The 19,287-nt window shown below is 38.3% G+C and overlaps 1 protein-coding gene across 4 annotated transcripts in view; it reads right to left on the minus strand.

The window, feature by feature from the left end:
* The window catches only part of AUTS2 (activator of transcription and developmental regulator AUTS2), a 1,404,533-nt gene extending 1,385,974 nt beyond the window's left edge, over window positions 1–18,559 (minus strand). Inside the window, exon 1 of one of the 4 annotated variants that reach the window (XM_075589952.1) lies at window positions 18,218–18,559. In XM_075589952.1, the coding sequence (XP_075446067.1) occupies window positions 18,218–18,493 (276 nt within the window). In that variant the 5' untranslated portion in view covers window positions 18,494–18,559. The remainder of the gene's footprint in view (window positions 1–18,217) is intronic. The other 3 variants (XM_075589953.1, XM_075589951.1, XM_075589954.1) reach the window with 3 other exon arrangements.
* Window positions 18,560–19,287: the final 728 nt, after the last annotated feature.

The following is a 19,287-nucleotide window of genomic DNA, read 5'->3' on the forward strand; positions in this document are numbered from 1 at the left end:
ACAGGGAATACAGGGGGAATTCTAGCAGTCCTAGGTGCCAAGTGCCATCAGAATTGCTTAACCAGTGGAGTAGCTTCCACTCCTGTGGGGGATCAGGAACTCCAGGTAGCGTTCGCTGCAAGATGCAAGCCGGCAAGTTTTAAATCTCCCGCTTCAGAAAGGCGCACAAACTCATCTTTGAGTATCTCTGGTACAACCTCAGAGAACACCATTAAGTCCATCTTCACCCCAGTCCAGGAATTATCTATTTAACTGAGATTGGCCGCCTCTTTTCTAGGTTCCTGTATCCATACTGTAGGAAATCATGGAGAAAGAGTGGTGAACAATCACAGCATGGATGCTATGTGGGCCAATCGCAGAGCAAGCTACCTAGGTCAATCAGGGCTGTTGGAAATTCAAACCAACTAACCTGAGTCAGTTGGACCTTAAACCATCAAGGGCCCCGTTTCAGCTGGATACCTCCTGTGGAGATTGATTACTCAGTCTGACCTGAACAATGGCCCTGCCCTCAGAGTCACAGATAACCAGGACAGAGTACACACCCCTCCCCCTCCAGTCACAACAACAGCCATTTCTCCAGACATGAGGGCTGAACAAAGGGGTTCTCATCCCTGCATGTCCAGAGACATTGGCTATGCTTTAAAAGACATTTTTTATGCTTGCAGTTACATTACACATAGAAAATAAAGGTTTACATATATCCATTCACATAATATATTTGGCCAGATAAGCCACGATAGGATGAATATACCAGGCTAACCTGTATATTCATCCAAACAATAGGGCAATGGATGGGCTTTACCTTTATTAGAAGAGCCATATTGCCCCTATCAGCACAATGTCATTTGCCCTTATTTAGCGTACTTCTGAGGATCTACCCTATATATATATATATATATATATATGTATATATATATATATATATGTATGTCTTAATTAAATAAAGTTACCGTGTACCTGCTTTATAAGTATGGGAAGTTAACCCATGATACACAAAGCGGGGAATAAATCCCGTTAGAATGATATCTGACACTGATGTCATGAGTAGTAGCAACATTTTTGCGGACTTCTGTTTAACAAGGATAATTAAAGCTATCTGGGGCCGGTATTTTATTGCTTAAATTGTTGTCACTTCTTTTACTGTACCTTCTTGTCAGTAATAATATGGTCTAATTTCACCCTTGCCTTGTTCCTAAGGCTGGTTAGATCACAAATGTGCGTCTACGTGTTAAAGAAAAATCCTTTGAATTGCCAGTAGACCTATAATAAGCCGGATAATAGTGGACTAAATCCTTCACATCTCTGAAGTATTATAGGTGAGAGAGCAAGATGTTCTGTTTCAATCATTCAAAAGCAAAACCAAAAATAATTAAAATAACTTTTGTGTCGGTATACGCCATAAACATGAGTAAATGCACTGCCATAGTCACCAGATTGTTCACTTGTAACACGATATTATGCAGTAAATGCAGATTTGGGGATCTAAGAAACAATTCAACAATTATACCTTAAGCCAGGGGTGCGCAAACGGGGGGGCACGGCGGTTACACAGGCCCTGCGCTCTTCCCCCAAGGCATTTAAATTAATGCCGGGGGATCGCGTGTGGCCTCTACAACTTCACTTACCTTGTCTTCGGCGAAGCAGCGGCATTGTCACGTGACGCCACATTGCCATGGCGATGTGATGTCACGTGACCCTGCGGCGTCATTTGACGCTGAGAGTCGGAGACAAGGTAAAGGGGGGGTGGTGAGCACGAGCAGGGAGGGAAGCAGACAGGGAAAGATTGCGCACCCCTGCCTTAAGCAACTGTTCATCAACTATTTAAAAGCTTCATTATGATACATTAAATAAAGGCTTCCAAGTCAAATATTTATCGCATTCTTTCATACTTTGAAGGCAAAATGTATTTCTGTCTTTTAATTATGCTCATACAGTAGAAATGCTCCTCAGACCAAAGCAAAGAACACTCAGTGCTCATAGTGAGCAATATGTTCACTTTCCCTGTAGTATGTAGCCAAAGGGAAATTAAAGAGCATATTTTTATGCCTATGTTTCTGTTACTTTTGCTGCAGTTTAATAATTTATAATGTCCCTAGATCTTTCTTCTTTTTAAGTGGAAAGCTATTAAATGTCCACACCTTGCATATGCTGTTCAGTTTTGTAAAACTAGCAGTTTATTTCTTGTGTTGGGCTACTTGGATTCTCATCACCTACAAATACATCTCCATAATAAAAAATACATACTTTCAATATAATCTGAAGTTAAGGAAGCAATCTACAATTGTTCTTCTCAGTGCACCCTAGCCAGGCTGTGTTTGTTCATATCCAACAAACCATGCATGTGCATTTCTGATAAGTGTATACTTGTGTACGTAATCATTCATCCTGGGAATCTGATGGATTATAGAGGGCACAAAGAGAAAGGAAGCTTGTCTGAGAATTTTGAAATGTTTAATCTCATATTATTGTGTTATCTGTTCCCCTCACTACTATAACACAAATGCTCACTGATGCAAGTGGAGCAAAATTGGAATAGGCACCTGCCAGAGGTGATTGCCTCCTGCGTAGTCAAATAATATATTTTCAATAACATTTTTAAACTATGCTAAACAATATTTCTGTGTCTATTCTGCGGTGTATCATGTTAAATTAATACAGTTTTTTCAGAATAACTTAAAATTGTATTTAGTTGCCAGACAATATTCATAGTTGGTCATGTAACCTCAACAATCTTTTCAGTATGCAAAAAATATTGATTTTTTCATACGAAGGGTTGGGAACATAAAAATAGATATCTCTAAACTCTATTATTATTTTTTATTTTTAATTTTCATTTCTATATTCATAGTTTTATCATTTCATATGATTATACTATTGTAGAGTTTAGAGATATCTATTTTCGTTTATCCATCTATTCTATGTCTTGCAGCCATATAAGAAACTAATTCGCCGTTTTATAATAGATTGTTGTTGATTATTAGATGCTATTGTGTAAATTTATTGTATTTTTTGTCTTATTCTGTTCATGTCAGTAATATAGATCTACTCCCGGTTTCTCTATACATGTTCTCCCGTCCACACAGGACGCACCTTCCATTTCAGACAGCTGATTGGAAGATAGCTCCCTCCAATGAGATCTGTGGGCGTGTTTTTCGCACCAAATCCATACTGCGTCATCAGTGTTTGGAGGCGGGGGATCATCTATAAGACCGTGAGTATGAACAGATGCGAATCTACTCTTTGAAAAAGGGCGTTTGCCTGAAACGCGTAAGAGTGTGTATTCTTGTTCCCCGTGACTATGTTCATTAAAGTTTAATTTTTTAACCTATTTTATTGGTGCTGGCCCCATCCTTGCAGCTGTGCTCCGCTTTAATCTTTGGATTATTTTTCTGCTACGAAGTACCTTACTTGCTCTTTGACCATTATGGCCACAAGCACCTATTAGGAAAAAATTACTAACAATAATACAGTATCTACTTTTGTAGAATTCATTATTTTTTAAACACATATTCTAAGGTTGAAAACTTGGCAAGTCAATCAACCAGATGCATCTTCTGGATTTCTCAACTCATTAAAATGTACTTGTTTAAGACTAGCAGACCCAGCTGCCAAGCTACATAATTCTATTGTATTATTTCTCCACAGTTAAAATAACAACAGTAGTATTGTAAAAAGGTTCTGTACATTCCACTGACTGGGATACGTGCACGCACATGGATACAATATTTCAATTATTAACCCACTTGCTGCTGAAAGAAGGGTGGCTATGCTATAATTGTTACTATAAGGGTTGCTGCTATAACTCTAAGCGCTTCACTATCCCTTCTGCAGTTAAGCAGTCAACATATCTATAAGGAAGGCACTGGCAATTTATTTATCGCAACTAAAATGAATCCCTTAATAGTTCCGGCCTGTTATAACAGATACATCGGTAAACCAATGATTTGTTATATATGCAGTTGAATGTTACATTCACGCGGAAATATTATTATCATCATAATTTGTTTATAATGGTATAAACAGAGCACACACATATATAAATATATATAAGATAATGGTTTGTGAGAGGGTTGTTAATTTTATTGCTATAGAATAAAAAGGAAAAGGGAGCTTAGTTATAGTACAAAGCAATCCAAAAATTGAATTATTGATCTATAATTAAATACTCATGTGAACCATAGTTGAGAGTTATAATATCTACTTCTACTATTATTGCATTACAGATGACATCCTCAGTTCATCCCCATGCCCACGATGGGGCTAACTTTTGGGTTATAGTATTTTCAATTATAGTCCAAAGAAGCAGTTATTTTCAGGAGACCCACTATAATCAATCACGCCAATAACATCAATCACCTCAACATCCTCTGACATTCATCAGTGACTGGAGTTGTTTATCAAATAGGAGGAGATCTCCTAGACACTTGATTCGAAGAGCATGCAGTAGGACACCAGTAAGTAAAGGAAGCTAGAATTATTTGGTGATTGCAAATCGTCACTTTATTACTTTAACAGCTTGACTATCACTACTTGTTTCTTAATTTACCAGCTTACAAGTCCCCCCTATCTTTTAAGAAATAGGCATTTCCTTAAAGAAATAGGAGTTTATTTTAGAAAGCCCTCCTTCCATTTTTTACAAGTATTTCTCCAATCTTTCTTAACTGCAGTCCAAAGAGCTCTGCCCCAATGTGAGAAATGTCAACCTCCAACAACTGAATTCAGTGAGATTTGGGGTGTCTGAACCAAAAAGAGTAATTTTAATGGAAAAGTGCTTGCGGCGGGTGGGGGGAGGTGGTTTATCAGTAGGACTTCATTGGACTTTATGAGACTGCTGAAGCTAAAAATCAGTGAGATTGACTTTAAATCAGTGAAAGTCACAAATTATCGGTGAGAGTTGACAGGGGAAATGTGAGGAAGCACTACTTCATGGAACGGGCGGCGAATTTGTGGAATAGCCTCAGAAAGATGTGATAGAGGACTACTTTTTCTGTCCACTTTGAGCACTGGTTGGGTCATAGAAAACAATCATGTTCAGGGTGTAAATGGCAGTCATGTGAATTACGTGTGCAGAGTAACGCCTTGTTATTGAAATGGGTTAATGTACTGTATCCAAATGTCTGTAGCTTTAACCAAAATAAGTCACAGTGCGATCCAGTACAAAATAACAAAAACATATTCAACTGCTGCTGTTCCAGTTCTTGGGAGTTTCAAAATTCAGTGTGCTCTTACTGTACAGTGTGATGCAGAGTGAAAAATGATATATCGCCGGAGACTAAACCTGTCTTTATATTATTTATGACACTGAGATGGTAAAGCTTTCCCTAACTCAAGTCCAAAAGAAACAGATTTTGAAAGCTCCGTGTTTAGTCTTCATCTGAACATGACTGCTTCCCCGTTGGGCAGCCAACAGAGAAAAGTCATAAGAACACAGAGCAAATGTTATCCCTGGATTATTCTTCATGGCAAAAAAATGAGCGTAGAGAGTAAGGGGAGGAAAGGAGGAAAAATCTGTCTAGGATAAGAATGGTAATCAAGGTTCTGCTTAAAGATAAAGAAAAAGCCCACTATACAGCTAAGTCTCTCAATTTATATTCATTTGAATGTCATTTTATTTATAAAATAAAAATAAGAGAAATCTTTGCAGTTTGTTAACATCTATTGGGCTTAAAAGTTAGATAACAAATTCTAAGCCAGAGAAAGAACAAATGCTTTGCAGGCCCCTGATGTAGTAAGGGGATGTAGATTGTTAGGCTGCGTCCATGCTGGGGCTGAGCATGCTGTGCACTCAGCGCTTGCCGCTTTGACTTATTTTAGTCTTTATGTGGAAGTCTCCGCTCACGCGACATGAGCGCGCTCGTGCGTGGGCACACATGCTCTCCCAAGCTTGGCGCTTGAGGAGACCAAAAAAAGTGACTTTGAAGCGCGCTCAACATGCCCCCAATGCCCCCACGCGCGCCCTTGCAAAATATACAGGACACCCAGCGCTTATGCTTAGAGAGTTGGTGACGTCACCGTTGTCAAGCATCAGAATGGTCAGCGCCATCGGGGACACAGCCTTTGTATGAAAAGGAGTTAGTTGTGCTTTGCTAAGGAATGAGTGTGAACTGTACCCAGACATTCTATCTCTGCTCTTTCCCCTGGGTAGTCTTTGTAAATATCTCATGGACTTATAGAAGTCCAGCATGAGTGGCTTGAATACATGTTGACCCATGCCATATTTGTCGTAAACTCAGGAAGTGGCCCTCAAACAATATGTGACTTAAATCGGTAGGCATGCAAATATTCAACATAGTCTATCTATTTCTCTAGTTTGCTTCTGTAAAGAATTAAATAAGAACTCCCAACCCTAAAATTTAAGCAGAAAATTATTTAAAAAAGAACAGATTTCTTACTATTTTACAAGTTAATTCTAAATTATAAATAAGTGTAATATATATATATATATATATATATTGGGAGGAGCTGTTATCACCAACAATAAGGACTGCTGACTCTGACCTATGCAAGGTTGTCAGTATCTACAGCACTGCCTCTGGGCACATCAAAAGCTCTATTCAGCAAAACTGGCATATATTGGCCAATGACCGAAAGATTGAGAAAGACTTTAAGGCTCCACCCCTGTTTTGTTACAGAAGAGGTAGAAATGTGTGAGACCTGCTTACACACTCCGATCCTGTCGACAAGTACATGCCCACCAAGACCTGGTTTGGCTAGAAAACCCGGGTCCTACAGGTGTCATGGCTGCTCCAATTGTCAGTTTATGCAGACGGGCAGCACTTTTGCGCACCCTCAGAATGGCAAACCTATTAAGCTCAAACAATACCTGAACTGTGAGTCCAAATACGTAGTGTATTTCATCAAATGCCCGTGTGGGCTCTACTACATAGGAAAGACGATGATAATGATAATGGAATGCATTAGCATTCACCGATGCGCAATCAGGAAAGCACTACAGAGTGCAGAAAACGATGACGACCTGAAGCACCAACTAGTGGCACGGCACTTCAGGAAGCACAATCACAATCTAGCAACCCTAAGATGCATGCCCATCATAGAGGTCCGTGCCCCCATAAGGGGTGGCGACAGGAACAAGCTACTATTTCAGCTGGAAGCTAAGGCTATCTCTGAGCACAATGACCTCTAAAGGACTTAACGAAGATTTAAAGCTGAGTTGCTTCCTCTAGGTCAGGCCCTGGTGGTACATATGGACATATACATATTTGGACTAATAGACATTAACTTCCATTTTGCTGTGTACCATAATGCGGGTTCTCATGCTGCATTTTTTTTGCCTGTATGCTTACACATCTCGTCTTGTTATTTATTACTATTATTTAGTTACTCATTAGGCAGATTTCCCTTGTAGTTATCCAATTACAACCCTCTTCTATTTAGAATAGAACAGTGCTCATAGTGTTCCTATGATACATATGATACTGCCTGGTTCTGCCCTCTATCAACATCAGTATGGTTATTCCTTCATGATCCTCACCATAGCAACCCCCACATGCTCCTCCACACTCACACATCCTTGGTTCTATTATTTATTATTTATTATTTATTTAGACGCCACCTGCTTTCATTACTCAAGATACCCACTCCGTGCAGTCCCTGTCACGTGCAGCAGGGATCAGCTTAGCTGTACGCTATGCTCTGCGGGTACATTGGTTTCTATGACTACTATGGGAAGCCTCCACTATGCGCATGCGCGGGATACGATCGGCAACACCGATGAGAAGCTACGGGGTAAGCAGCAGCACTCACTGGCATACACACATCCCACCACACTGGCACATCTCTCCCGAGACAGGTGATTAGTTTAACTATGGTTAGACATCCGCTAGCGCTGCAGTCTTGGCAGGGGAAGCCTCCATATAGAGCAGGGAACTGTCTCCAAATGCACATGCGCGATTCGCCATATGCAGCTTTCTGTCAACCTGTTGTATACAGAGGGGTTGCTAGGGACGCCTTTTGCATTACACAGCTGGGCGATCAGTGACATTAGCAATATGGAGGTATCTTATGTAAGTGTAGTCAACACATGACGTCACTGTTGCAGGTTCTATGTGTTTATTTTAATTGGGTGATGGTGATTGGTTAATTGGCTGACAGTGTTTGATGTATATATATATGTGGTGTTTTTTGTTATTCTCCCCTTATATCCCCCTGAGGAAGGTCCCATTCTGTAGGACCGAAACGTTGGGTTTCTTGATGTATCACTGCTATCACTAATACACTTTTGATACTTCTACGGTACAATTGAGTGCTGTCTCTTGCTTACCAGACCTCGGAACGGTAATGTATGCCTATATATATATAAAAAAAATATATATATATATATATTTTTTTTTTTAAGTGTTCCAATGTTATCACTGAGGGTTGACAATATTCCCAGGTGAAAAATTAGCACCATGTTTATCAAATATAAACAATCATGTTTTACGACACTGTTCTAAGCCGCTTTTGCATTCAACTTCACTCAAGTGTCTGCAATTTAGAATAATTAACACTTTAAAAGATAGGCTTAGAAGAGACTTTACAAGCTAAGATGATATCTTATCGTTTTACTTCACAACCTCGGACCATAAACTGCTTTTCTCTCGTCCTCTCAAGATTGCAAATGTTCATTAATGATGTACCATTGAAGTTACTATTGTGGTTTAGTTTACATTGTCTTAATAACAACAACCTCAGATGCTTACTCAGGTTATAACAGCAGTAAGGCAGAATTTTTATCATAATTTATCGCTCAAATATCTTCATCATGCAGTCACCAAAATTCCTGTCATAAGACATGTGGTAAATTAACAAAGTGAAGTGATAATAGTCAATATTGAGTTAATTATAATTAAAACACCTTTCTCCACTTTTGTTGCGCATACGCAATTTATAATTTTTGTAGGTGCATTAAGCGTTGCTTTCTATCACTGAGTGTGTCCTTTTTACTTGCTGTAGTGTATTCTATTGTACATAGTGTATTGTATATATAGTGATTCTAATTAAATTGTGCGGTTTACATTTTATTAACATGAGTTCATTTAAATGGCATTCCCTTAGGCACAATATGCTGCAGTATTTAAACAATGCTTATGGTTTCTTTGCAGACAAATATGAACTGGTTATGCTCATGATATTTCTTACACAAGAAGAGGGGCACATGTACCCGATTGTGGAACACTCCATTTGAACAATGTGGGAACAAGCCTACATGTGATGTCGAAGCAGCCCCGGTACTGGTCTTGGTCTTGGGTAAAACATTATAGATGTATAATTAAGCCGTTCCTTCTTCATACATTAACTTGCTTGTGATGCTTTATCTTCGCTTCTTCAGAATCTAATTTACTTCTCCCAACGCCAACTATCTCAAACAGCGAGAAGCTCACAGGAAGACGGCAACCTTCTTCTCCTGCTGTACCTTATGTTTCCACTTCCCCACCCCTTCTTATAGATTGCAAGCTCCTCTGAGCAGTGCCCCTGTCCTTACCTACTGTACTAATGTATATTGATGTTATGGTTATCGTCTCTGAACCCCATTGTATGGCGCTGTGTAATAGGTAGGGCGAGTCATAAATAAACGATAATAATAATCTTTTTTTTTGGTTGTTTTTTGGGGGGGGTTATTGCCGGGGTGGAGATTTTCTAACATTAGAAACTCTGGGTGGGTTCCTGCACAGTTCAATCACACTGCTCTCATTTCCATGGTCCCCTTGGTAGCTGCTAATTGAATCCCTGAATCTTCCGAACAGGTGTTGTTCGAGAGGTCAACCTGGCCGCCAGGCTGGACTACTCAGTAAACTATGAATATGGCCACCAGGGTCACAAATAAAAAGGTGCAGCGCCATGATGACTTTGCTGCTTTCTATAGGGAGGCCATACTTGTAGTTGTTTTGCATGTATGTTTTTCAAATATGAAAACTTAATTGTTCTGGCAACCAGGGGGGCTTTGAGGTTGGAGTAACGAGTTTGAGCTCTGTGGAAGCCCCAAGATCTATTAAGGTATAAATAAAAATCATTTTGGGGGGATCACTGCTTTAACTCAAATGCTGCAGTATTGTAAGGTTAAATTCAAAATGTGTCTTATTTTTGAAAGAAGGTCTATTTCAACAAACTGTAACTTATATATTCATAGGCAAAATAAATCCAATATGGTTAGCGATTCAATATACCACATTGTAGTGCAATTAAAACTTTTCCATTATGTTTAATCCAAAAGAACTACAAAACCAAAATTAAGCCTACTGTGTAAATATTTGATATAGTCACACTATGATTCACAATTGATCAATAGTTTGAAGTAGTATGTGAAGTCATATTGAAATCGTGTTATGATAAAATGGTGTGGTAGGTACTCACATACCGCCTTTATACCCAACGCCCTCATGCTTGCTTTTAATCGATCTTTCATTGATTTCAGGAGTCCTGGCATTGTAGTTCAATGTTTTCATATGTTTTAGATAGAATCGAGTGCCTTCAAATTGACTTCATTCTGGGTTAAAATCATGCATAGGAGATTGCCATGGAGATAAATGTTTGAGCATTTAGCATTAGATCAGGAGTGGTGGACAAGTCCAGTCATCAAGGGCCACCAACAGGTCAGGTTTTCAAATTATACTTGCTACAGTACATGTGGCTCAATCAATGGGTCAATTGAAGACTGCACCACCAGTGCCGAAGCAGGGATATCTTGAAAACCTGACCTGTTTATTGCCCATGAGGACTGGAGTTGCCCAACTTTGCATTAAATGTTGCTTTTTAAATGCTTTGAAATCAAACTAACTTCAAAACATGAAATGCCACAAATAATAAATGCTTTAGTTTCCTGTTTCTTTCTAAAATATTTTTAGTGGACCTGCTGTTTTAATCAATGCTTTGTATTGATATGCACTATGCTTTCCACTCTAGTTGCATATTCTATTGAGAGTACTGTACGTATAATTTTGGAATAGAACATGAAATTTGAGCAACACTTAACTCAATCCACTGTCTAATCCCTGATCTAAAAAGTCCTAAAAACATAGAGACCTTACCACTGCCGTTTAGTTAATTTCTGTTTTATAGGTAACATTTTTTTGTCCCTTTCCGTTATGACTAGTCCTCCAAATTGCTCTGTCACAGTTAATATTAAATAAAGTCATACACCAAGTTTTTTTTTACACTGGTATTGCAAAGCACTGTATACTTTGCCATAGCAGAAATGTCTCATGTGATTCAAGAATCCATTTTGTCTATGTTGCATAAAACTGCGCTGTGAAAAAAAAAAATAATGGCCTAATTTGTAACACCTAACCAACAAATCACACTATCACTTCAAATCATTTATTTTCCAGGTTCAGTTATTGTTCTATGCAAATGCAATGCAGGATGTTACACGTCAGTGATTCTTCTTGCATCTGGTGACATCCAGAAAGAGTACATGCTGAACCTTGCACTCTGTTGTTGCCAACACCCAGTGCAGGTACTGTATGACCTGGAAGGCACTGAAGTGGCATACAGAGCAAACTCCTTAGGTCTCATTGTTACAAAGTGACTTTTATTACTGTCAACCCATTACATTGTCAAAAGAAATGACAGAACGCTGCCTGAGATACCATGAAGTGCTGGGAAGGAATCTTCCATTACAGGAAAATGAATCCCCACCTACATTTGGCAATCCATTAATAACAAACGGGATTTTTCACAGTATCCATTTCACAGTGCTGGGTTTTATAAGGCTGGAGTTTTCTGAAGCAGTCTGCTCGGTGGCTTTCAGCCAAGTCAAACAACAAACAAATTGACAAGAAAGTGGGAGCTGCACAAATCAGATTATTTATGGTGTCGGCTACCTCAAATCCCATGCACAGGACAGAAGCTACAGTGAGAAATTATGAGGTAGCAATTTTCCCATCACAGACCAAACATGTTATGTTCACAAGGTGGAAGTCTAAGGGGGTAATTCTATACTGTCCGAAGCAAGCCAAAGTGTCTACAAAGGAATCTCCCAAACTCAGGGTAACAAGTTCCTATAATCACAAATCACATGGGACCTTCTGTAACTCCAGAAATGTACAGTAGTGTCATTTATGAACAGTTGCTGCATCAGTTATTCTGGAAAAACAAGATTTATTAGGCCCTGACCAAACTGATATGCTTCACGTGGCAACACCTGTTGTATGCTGTACCATCCGGAACCTATTTAATACAGTACCTGCATCTTAAGGTCTTTTATACTCTCAATCTATGTTGTGAGAATGAGATATTTGAAATCTCTATTAATGTCCTCTTGCCTCAATATATTACACCAGACAGCTTATTTTAGGAATTTAGGTTTTATTACATAAAATACTTCTGTAAGAATGTATTTCTGTTCTGTACATATGGCAACATATGTCAGCTTTTTTTGCCTAATAAAACTGAGGTTTTCTTCCACAAACCTTTGCATGGTATATAGCAACATCCTTACTGTTCACAATTACTCAACTGTTTGTATACCAACTATGTATAAGGACAGAACTCCTATGTTGAACATGTATTGTACCACAAGTATTGTTGCAGGTACCTTTCAGGGACTGGTCTACATTTTAACATTTGTTTTATTCTTTATTTGAGAAGCAAAATCATTACACTATTAAATATAGAGGACAGTAAATTATTTCTTAGATAATACATGTAAATCTAGTTCATTACTATTGTCTAATTATATTGGCAAAAGAAAACAACAGAAGACGGCCTCAGAAATCATGTGGTGTTGGTAAGAAGTTTTTACAGTAACACTGATACTTTATCATGTCTTTGCTTATAGGAATGAAACTTCTGTGCAACCAAGAGTTGGCTGAGATAATATTTAACAACACTCACAATGAGTGATCATTCCTAACAAACAACAAAGGAAAGAAAACATAAAGCAGAAACTCATCTCACAGCAGGATTGTAAATATCTGAAACATTACAGCTATACTTGGTTTAACATACATTACCATACACAGACTACAGAGTATCACATTTTAACATTCCTAACACATAGTGGCTACTGGCAATAGTCAAATCTGCATGTGAGGAATAAAAATAAAAAAAAGAGAGAGATTTTCATTTTTTTTAATCATATCCGAGGGAAGGTGCAGTAGTGATGCAGCAATTAAGTTATTTTGAGATTATTTGTCACCTATACTATTAATATATCAACAGATGTGGCAAATATAACATAGACAGCCCTGTGAAACAAAATAAGAAACTCCATTTTTTTGTGAGAAAATATATTTTAAAAGTAACAGCACTGATGATAAATACTCAAGTATGACTATTGTCAGCAAGCAGACAATTAAAGATATTGTGGAGCCAAACATACACAGACAGACTGGGACTTTGAGTTTCAAACAGATCCATAAATCTAAATGGTAGGCTGTGACCTGCATCATACAGAGGGCAAATTCAAGGCTGCCCTGGATGTTTGTATGACTTAATATCTATGTTTTACTTCCATTACACTAAGAAATGGGTTTGTATATTTCAAGATTTAGCAAATGTTGCAGATAAAGCATGAGTCTCATCCAGTCAATATTTCTGAATTATTCCTAATATTTTCATAATCACTATATGGAGTTTGCTGGTGCATTTTAAAAAAAGGTGCTAGAAACCAATTATTCTGAGCTGCTCTACAGAAATATCCCAGTAACTGATATATTCTCAAGCCCATATTTTCACAATTTTTGGGAAGAGGCCATTTTATTGGAAATATTGTAAAAACAAACAAACAAACAAACAATTAAGGTGATGTATAGTATACATCGGGGAAGATATAACCAGATTTTAAAGGAATGGTTATTTCAAGGGGACCTTGTTCTTCCATCATTCAAGAGAACAAATAAAATATAAAAATTAATTATCCATATCATGTGAGTAATATACATCAACTATAACTCACACTAAATAACAAGCGTAATGAAATGCATTACATGTGAATATACACAGTTTGTCATTAGAATTTGGCAACAATCAATCTAACAGTTGTCAAACATTTGTAAGAGTGTTCATTGGGGATTTATTCGGTTGCTATTTACCTGAGTGCAATATTTTAGCATGGCCTCTGAGTAGAATCTATTTCTGAATCATGAATATTGCACATGATAATCTCAACCAACATGCAAGTGCATTTTCAACATTTTTGAATTTTTATCAAATGTATTTCTCCCTTGTTGTATGTTGCTCTTATTTATTGGATTCCCATTATGCTTACACCAACAATGCCGCAGCATCTCTGGGGTGGCATCCCTGAACTGTACTTGTGTTTGGGGAAAAAAGCACTAGATAAAAGCAGTGCCGTAACCCTTCCAGATCCTTCAGCATGCCCTACGGTATTCACACTGAGGGATAAGCCACAAAGTCACTGTTAATATAAAAATAGTTTTCAGTGTACAGCAAACACAGATTCATTGGCTATAACACTTGTATTGAATAACACAGGCACAGTTTAGGGACCACTAAAGTTAGTATTACCCCATGTAAAGAGCCAATCCCCACAGATTACAGTTGCTGGAGAATTAAGATGCTGAACTGCCCATCATATGCAGCAACAGTTGTGTTTAGAAGAGCTGGTGTGATGGTAGACAACTTCTCAAGGTGGCTTACAGCAGCCATCCCACATACTGTGGCACCATGGCTACACTTGAATAAGTATAAACCCCCTTTGAACCTCATGTGCTGTCCACTGTTTGCAGAAAAGGGTTGACTGTCCAACATTGTCAATTTCTATGATCTGTAACATTAAGTAAATACAATAGCATGGACAACTCCAACATTGTGCACATAAAATGGTACCATTCAGGGTAACCTTCAGTGTCCTCCATGTACCTCCATGAAAAACACCAGTATACCATGTGATTTTAGAAGTTTCTTATTACCTTTTCAAATGACTTTTTCTTCTGCTTTTCCATTATACCAGGGTCAATGTCTAGCTTTATGTTATAGTTAGGTGTGCATTCCATAAGAGACTGTCCAGTCTCTGTATTGCCTTTTGACGACATTTCATCATTTTACAATTTATGTTATACTGTACATTAAAAAAGTAGGATATCATTATTTTTGCTAACAATTAATAATAAAAGCTGAAGAGGTTTTCTTTTAGGCTTCTATGGTGTTTTTGTCTGCTGAGTTCACTATGTTTCAGCAGTATCATCATTTAGATGATTTATGTGTAGTTTTTACTAAATATAATCACTTTAGGCCTTATTCTAAATTTTCAGCAGAAAACTCCCAATGAAGTCCATGGGGATTTTTGTATGAAAAAAAGGGCTCGAGCTGCCTCTTCGGGCCATAAAGAATTACCCTCTTTGTCTTTTGTCATTCATGTAGGAAAAGATGAACTATTAAAATCTGTATGATAAGACACTTTGACTCAGGTCAAGTACATATCTGCACATTAATTATAAATAAGTAATGAAATACTCTTAAAGTTAAATGTGACTAATTTCGCCACGTGCAGAATAAAATAATGTTTAATAATGCCACCACGTCATTTTTTTATTAATGTGGGAAATAGAAGTGAAACTAGAAATTGTACATCATGTTTTTGTAAATGAAGTTTTATATCATACACATTCTACTTAGTAATACAATTATTAATACAGCAACGTGTCCACATTTTGTATTTATCTCATGAACTTCCAAAAGCTTTAGAGGATTGTACAAAACAGCTATACATGTCTAAGAACAAAATAGTTACATCTGAAACACATCAAGCTACTTGATCATTTAGACTTGCTAAATTTATAGTGGGGCCATACTTTTTTATGTGAAACAAAGCCCATGCTATTTAGGATATTAGAAACATGGTGTAAAATTATGTCAATAGGAAAAAACAGCACACTAATATCTCATACACAATAGTTAAGGCCTTTAACCCCTCTACAACACAATGTGATGCAGCACCAAAGAAATTATGATTGTACATATAGTATTGTCACCAATTCTATGAAGCTTTTTTCCTTAACAAGGAAAACACCCAAAGACACCTGCCACCAAAAATATACGGGCAAAGAATTTGCCTCCCTAACTGACCATGTTAGTTGAATAATGACAGTAGTTAGTAGAATATGTATCTCTTAAATGCAGGCATTTCTGTAATTTATGTCATCTTTGAGTCAACTGGTAGATTGGGACTTTGTCACTTGGAGCAAAAGGCGTAGTTGGGCAGTAGTCACTTGAAGAATGTTATAATGGTATATATCAATCTTAGCGTGTCTAGCTATCAGTTTTGTCTACTTTATGTGCATCAATCAAACCGCCAGGAATGAGAATGCATTAACTCACTATCTAAAACACGTGTCACATATATCCAACTTGTAAAAAGAAAGTGTCATGCATTTGGTGTAGGTGGTACATTTTACACACATTCTGCTTTATATATAAATATCATGTAGGCCATCTTTCCAAAAGGCTATGTTATCGGCATCAAAATGCTGTGATGTTTTGGAAACGTCTAAACATCATTAGTATCCAAGAGTAACAATATGCAGAGCACCATGACCCCAGTCACTTATGGGGAAGTTGCAGTCCCAAACTTCTTCATTGAAAAGATTAGACGTCTGGAATGTATTTCTCAAAAACAAGTGGATGCATATATAATGTACCCTGAACACAGATGTTTATTCTGCTAACATAGATAACAGATGGTGTAACCAGAAAAGTATGAATTGGTCAAAAGCAATATAATGTAAAATACACATGCAATGCCAAAGGAATACACTCATAATAACAATATATAAAACGCTCTGAGACATGTTCCAGTGCAGAATATATTCTAATGTTTATTTTCAACCACAGCAGTATTTCACAGCCAACAAAAAAGCTGTTTCATCACATATTCAAGGAGGGAGGTGGCATAAAAAAAATAAGTTAAAGGAACACTGGAAATAACCTCCTGACCTGGAATAAGCCCCATTAATTTGAAAGAAGACCCATTTTGTTCTTGCTCAGAATATAGTTTAACTAGGGGAGATGAAAATTAGACATCCCCTAAATCACCCATCCACATACAAACTGAATTTCACAGCAAGGTAACCTTGAACAATGAATCCAGATTGCTTGAAGCCAGCAGGGCAAAACAAACCAGACTGAATCTTAGCTCAGCCCCAACACTACACCATAACCTACAAGTCTTCCAGTATATATACTGTATATATATATATATATATATATATATATATATAGAAATTACAAGGCAAAACAAACACAAAAATATGAAAAGTTTGATTCCAACCCCATGTCATTTTTTTCAGGCAGGATACTGCCAGAGACAAGCATATTAAAAAAACACAGTAGATGTTTCAAAGCAAACAAAGAGATAGTTTCCCTCAAATCTGCTTCTTAATACTGTACAAGCACATATCCGCAAACCTGATCTAATCTGTTGCCACCTGAAAAAAAGGAACATCTCCAAATGTCACATATATATATATATAAATATATATACACATTCCCCGCAGTTAAAGCGCTGCAGGTGTCCAAGTGATATATAGCACAAGCCTTTTACCAGCAAACAGAATAAAATCACTTTTGCAGAGACAATAGCAGGACGAGCCTTTTATACAGGACGTCAGCAGGGAGGATTTGGTCTTTCTCATTAACCCCTCCAGTAAGAAGGATCACCTACCAGCACATTCACAATAAGGAAGACTTTTGTTCATTGTTTTCATTTTTAGCCCACACACATGTATGTATGTATGTATGTATGTATGTATGTATGTATGTATGTATGTATACACACACACACACACACACACACACACACACACACATACATACATATGTATCTCAGACAGACCACAGTCAAGAGCATTCTTTCCTTCCCAACAATGCACTGGCAACTCCCAGAGTGATCACAGTAAAAAATGCACAGAATACAAAAAGGCAAACCGGGATAAGATCTGTGCCACCCTACAATCAAATACATAACCAGTTGTTGCCATATATGTATCAATTACCCCATTCCTTCTGGCACAGACATCTCATTTCCATATTCGCAGCTACACTATGGATATTAACCCCATCAATGCTGGAGGAATGTGAGTGGGACCTGCTTGCCAAGGTGGACATAACTCCATCAACATACCAAACCTTGAATTTAAAGGGTTAATAAAAAGGCGATCTCCTTTCCACCGTCTCATTTGAAAAACATTAGGACCTTAAATGAACCCCCCACATACGAATAGACACACACACCCTTCCCCAGCAGCTTTCGCCTTACCTCCAAAGCCTCAAAAGTGACAAAGCTGGCCATTGAAAATCCATCAATGATGTCTTCTTCAGCCGAAGAAGACTCTTTCCTCTTTCTCCTGGGGGGTTTTGGTCTGGACAAGGAGGTAGCTGTCGGGTTCCCATTGTCTTCTTTCTCAGATCCAGATGAGGAGAGCAAAGAACCGGTTCTAGTAACACCTAATCCGCCTTGAGGTGTCCTCTCCCTATCCCTCTGGGATTTAGATCTCCTCTTCTTGCGAAACCCATTGCACCGTGGGCCATCCATTGCACCCACACCAGCAGCAGCAGCAGCAGCAGCTGAGGAGGCAGCAGCACCAAAGCCACCAGCAACCACCCCTCTCTCCCTCTCCCCTTCCCCACCTCCTCCCCTCCTGATCAAAATAAATAAATAAATAATAGAATAAAAGCCACCACGTTCTGCAAGGGAAAAAAATAACTAATAGTGAAGAAGAACTGGAAAGCACCTTTTTGTCCTCCCTTGTACAGACAGGAGAGAAATGCACCCCCAAAAAATAAAATGTACAGCGAGTATTGAGTGTGATTCCAGCACACACACATACACACACAAATAATGCAAGAGATTCCTATAAGGCAGCCAAAGGAAAGTAATGGCTGATCACAGGTCGCCTTTGTAAAAAAAGAAAAAAAAAACTCACCAAGCAGGCAATAAATCTAAATAGCGGAATGCTTTGATCAAGACAGGAGGTTAAATCCAAATAACATGGATATTTCCACTGGGTTTATTTCCTGCAATTATTGAACGATGTGTTATTGTTGGTGTTCCTTCTTTTTATTTCACCCCCATCCCATGCCCCCTTCATCGTTTCCTCCCTCCTCTTCAGTGATGAACTTCCAACATAGATTACCCCCTCCCCTTCGTCTTCTCCTTCCCGTCTTCCTCCTGCTCTGTATTTTCCTCTCCTCTCCTCCTCTGTGACAGATGCATCGAGACTAAGCAGACAGAGGAGGGATATGAGCAGGAGACTGGGAGGGAGAGAAGAACTGCATGGGTAAAGAGTGCAGCAGCTACAGCTATAGCAGCTATAGCAGCAGCAGCAG

The sequence above is a fragment of the Ascaphus truei genome, chromosome 3 (genome assembly GCF_040206685.1).
Source record: "Ascaphus truei isolate aAscTru1 chromosome 3, aAscTru1.hap1, whole genome shotgun sequence".
Taxonomy (NCBI): Eukaryota; Metazoa; Chordata; class Amphibia; order Anura; family Ascaphidae; genus Ascaphus; species Ascaphus truei.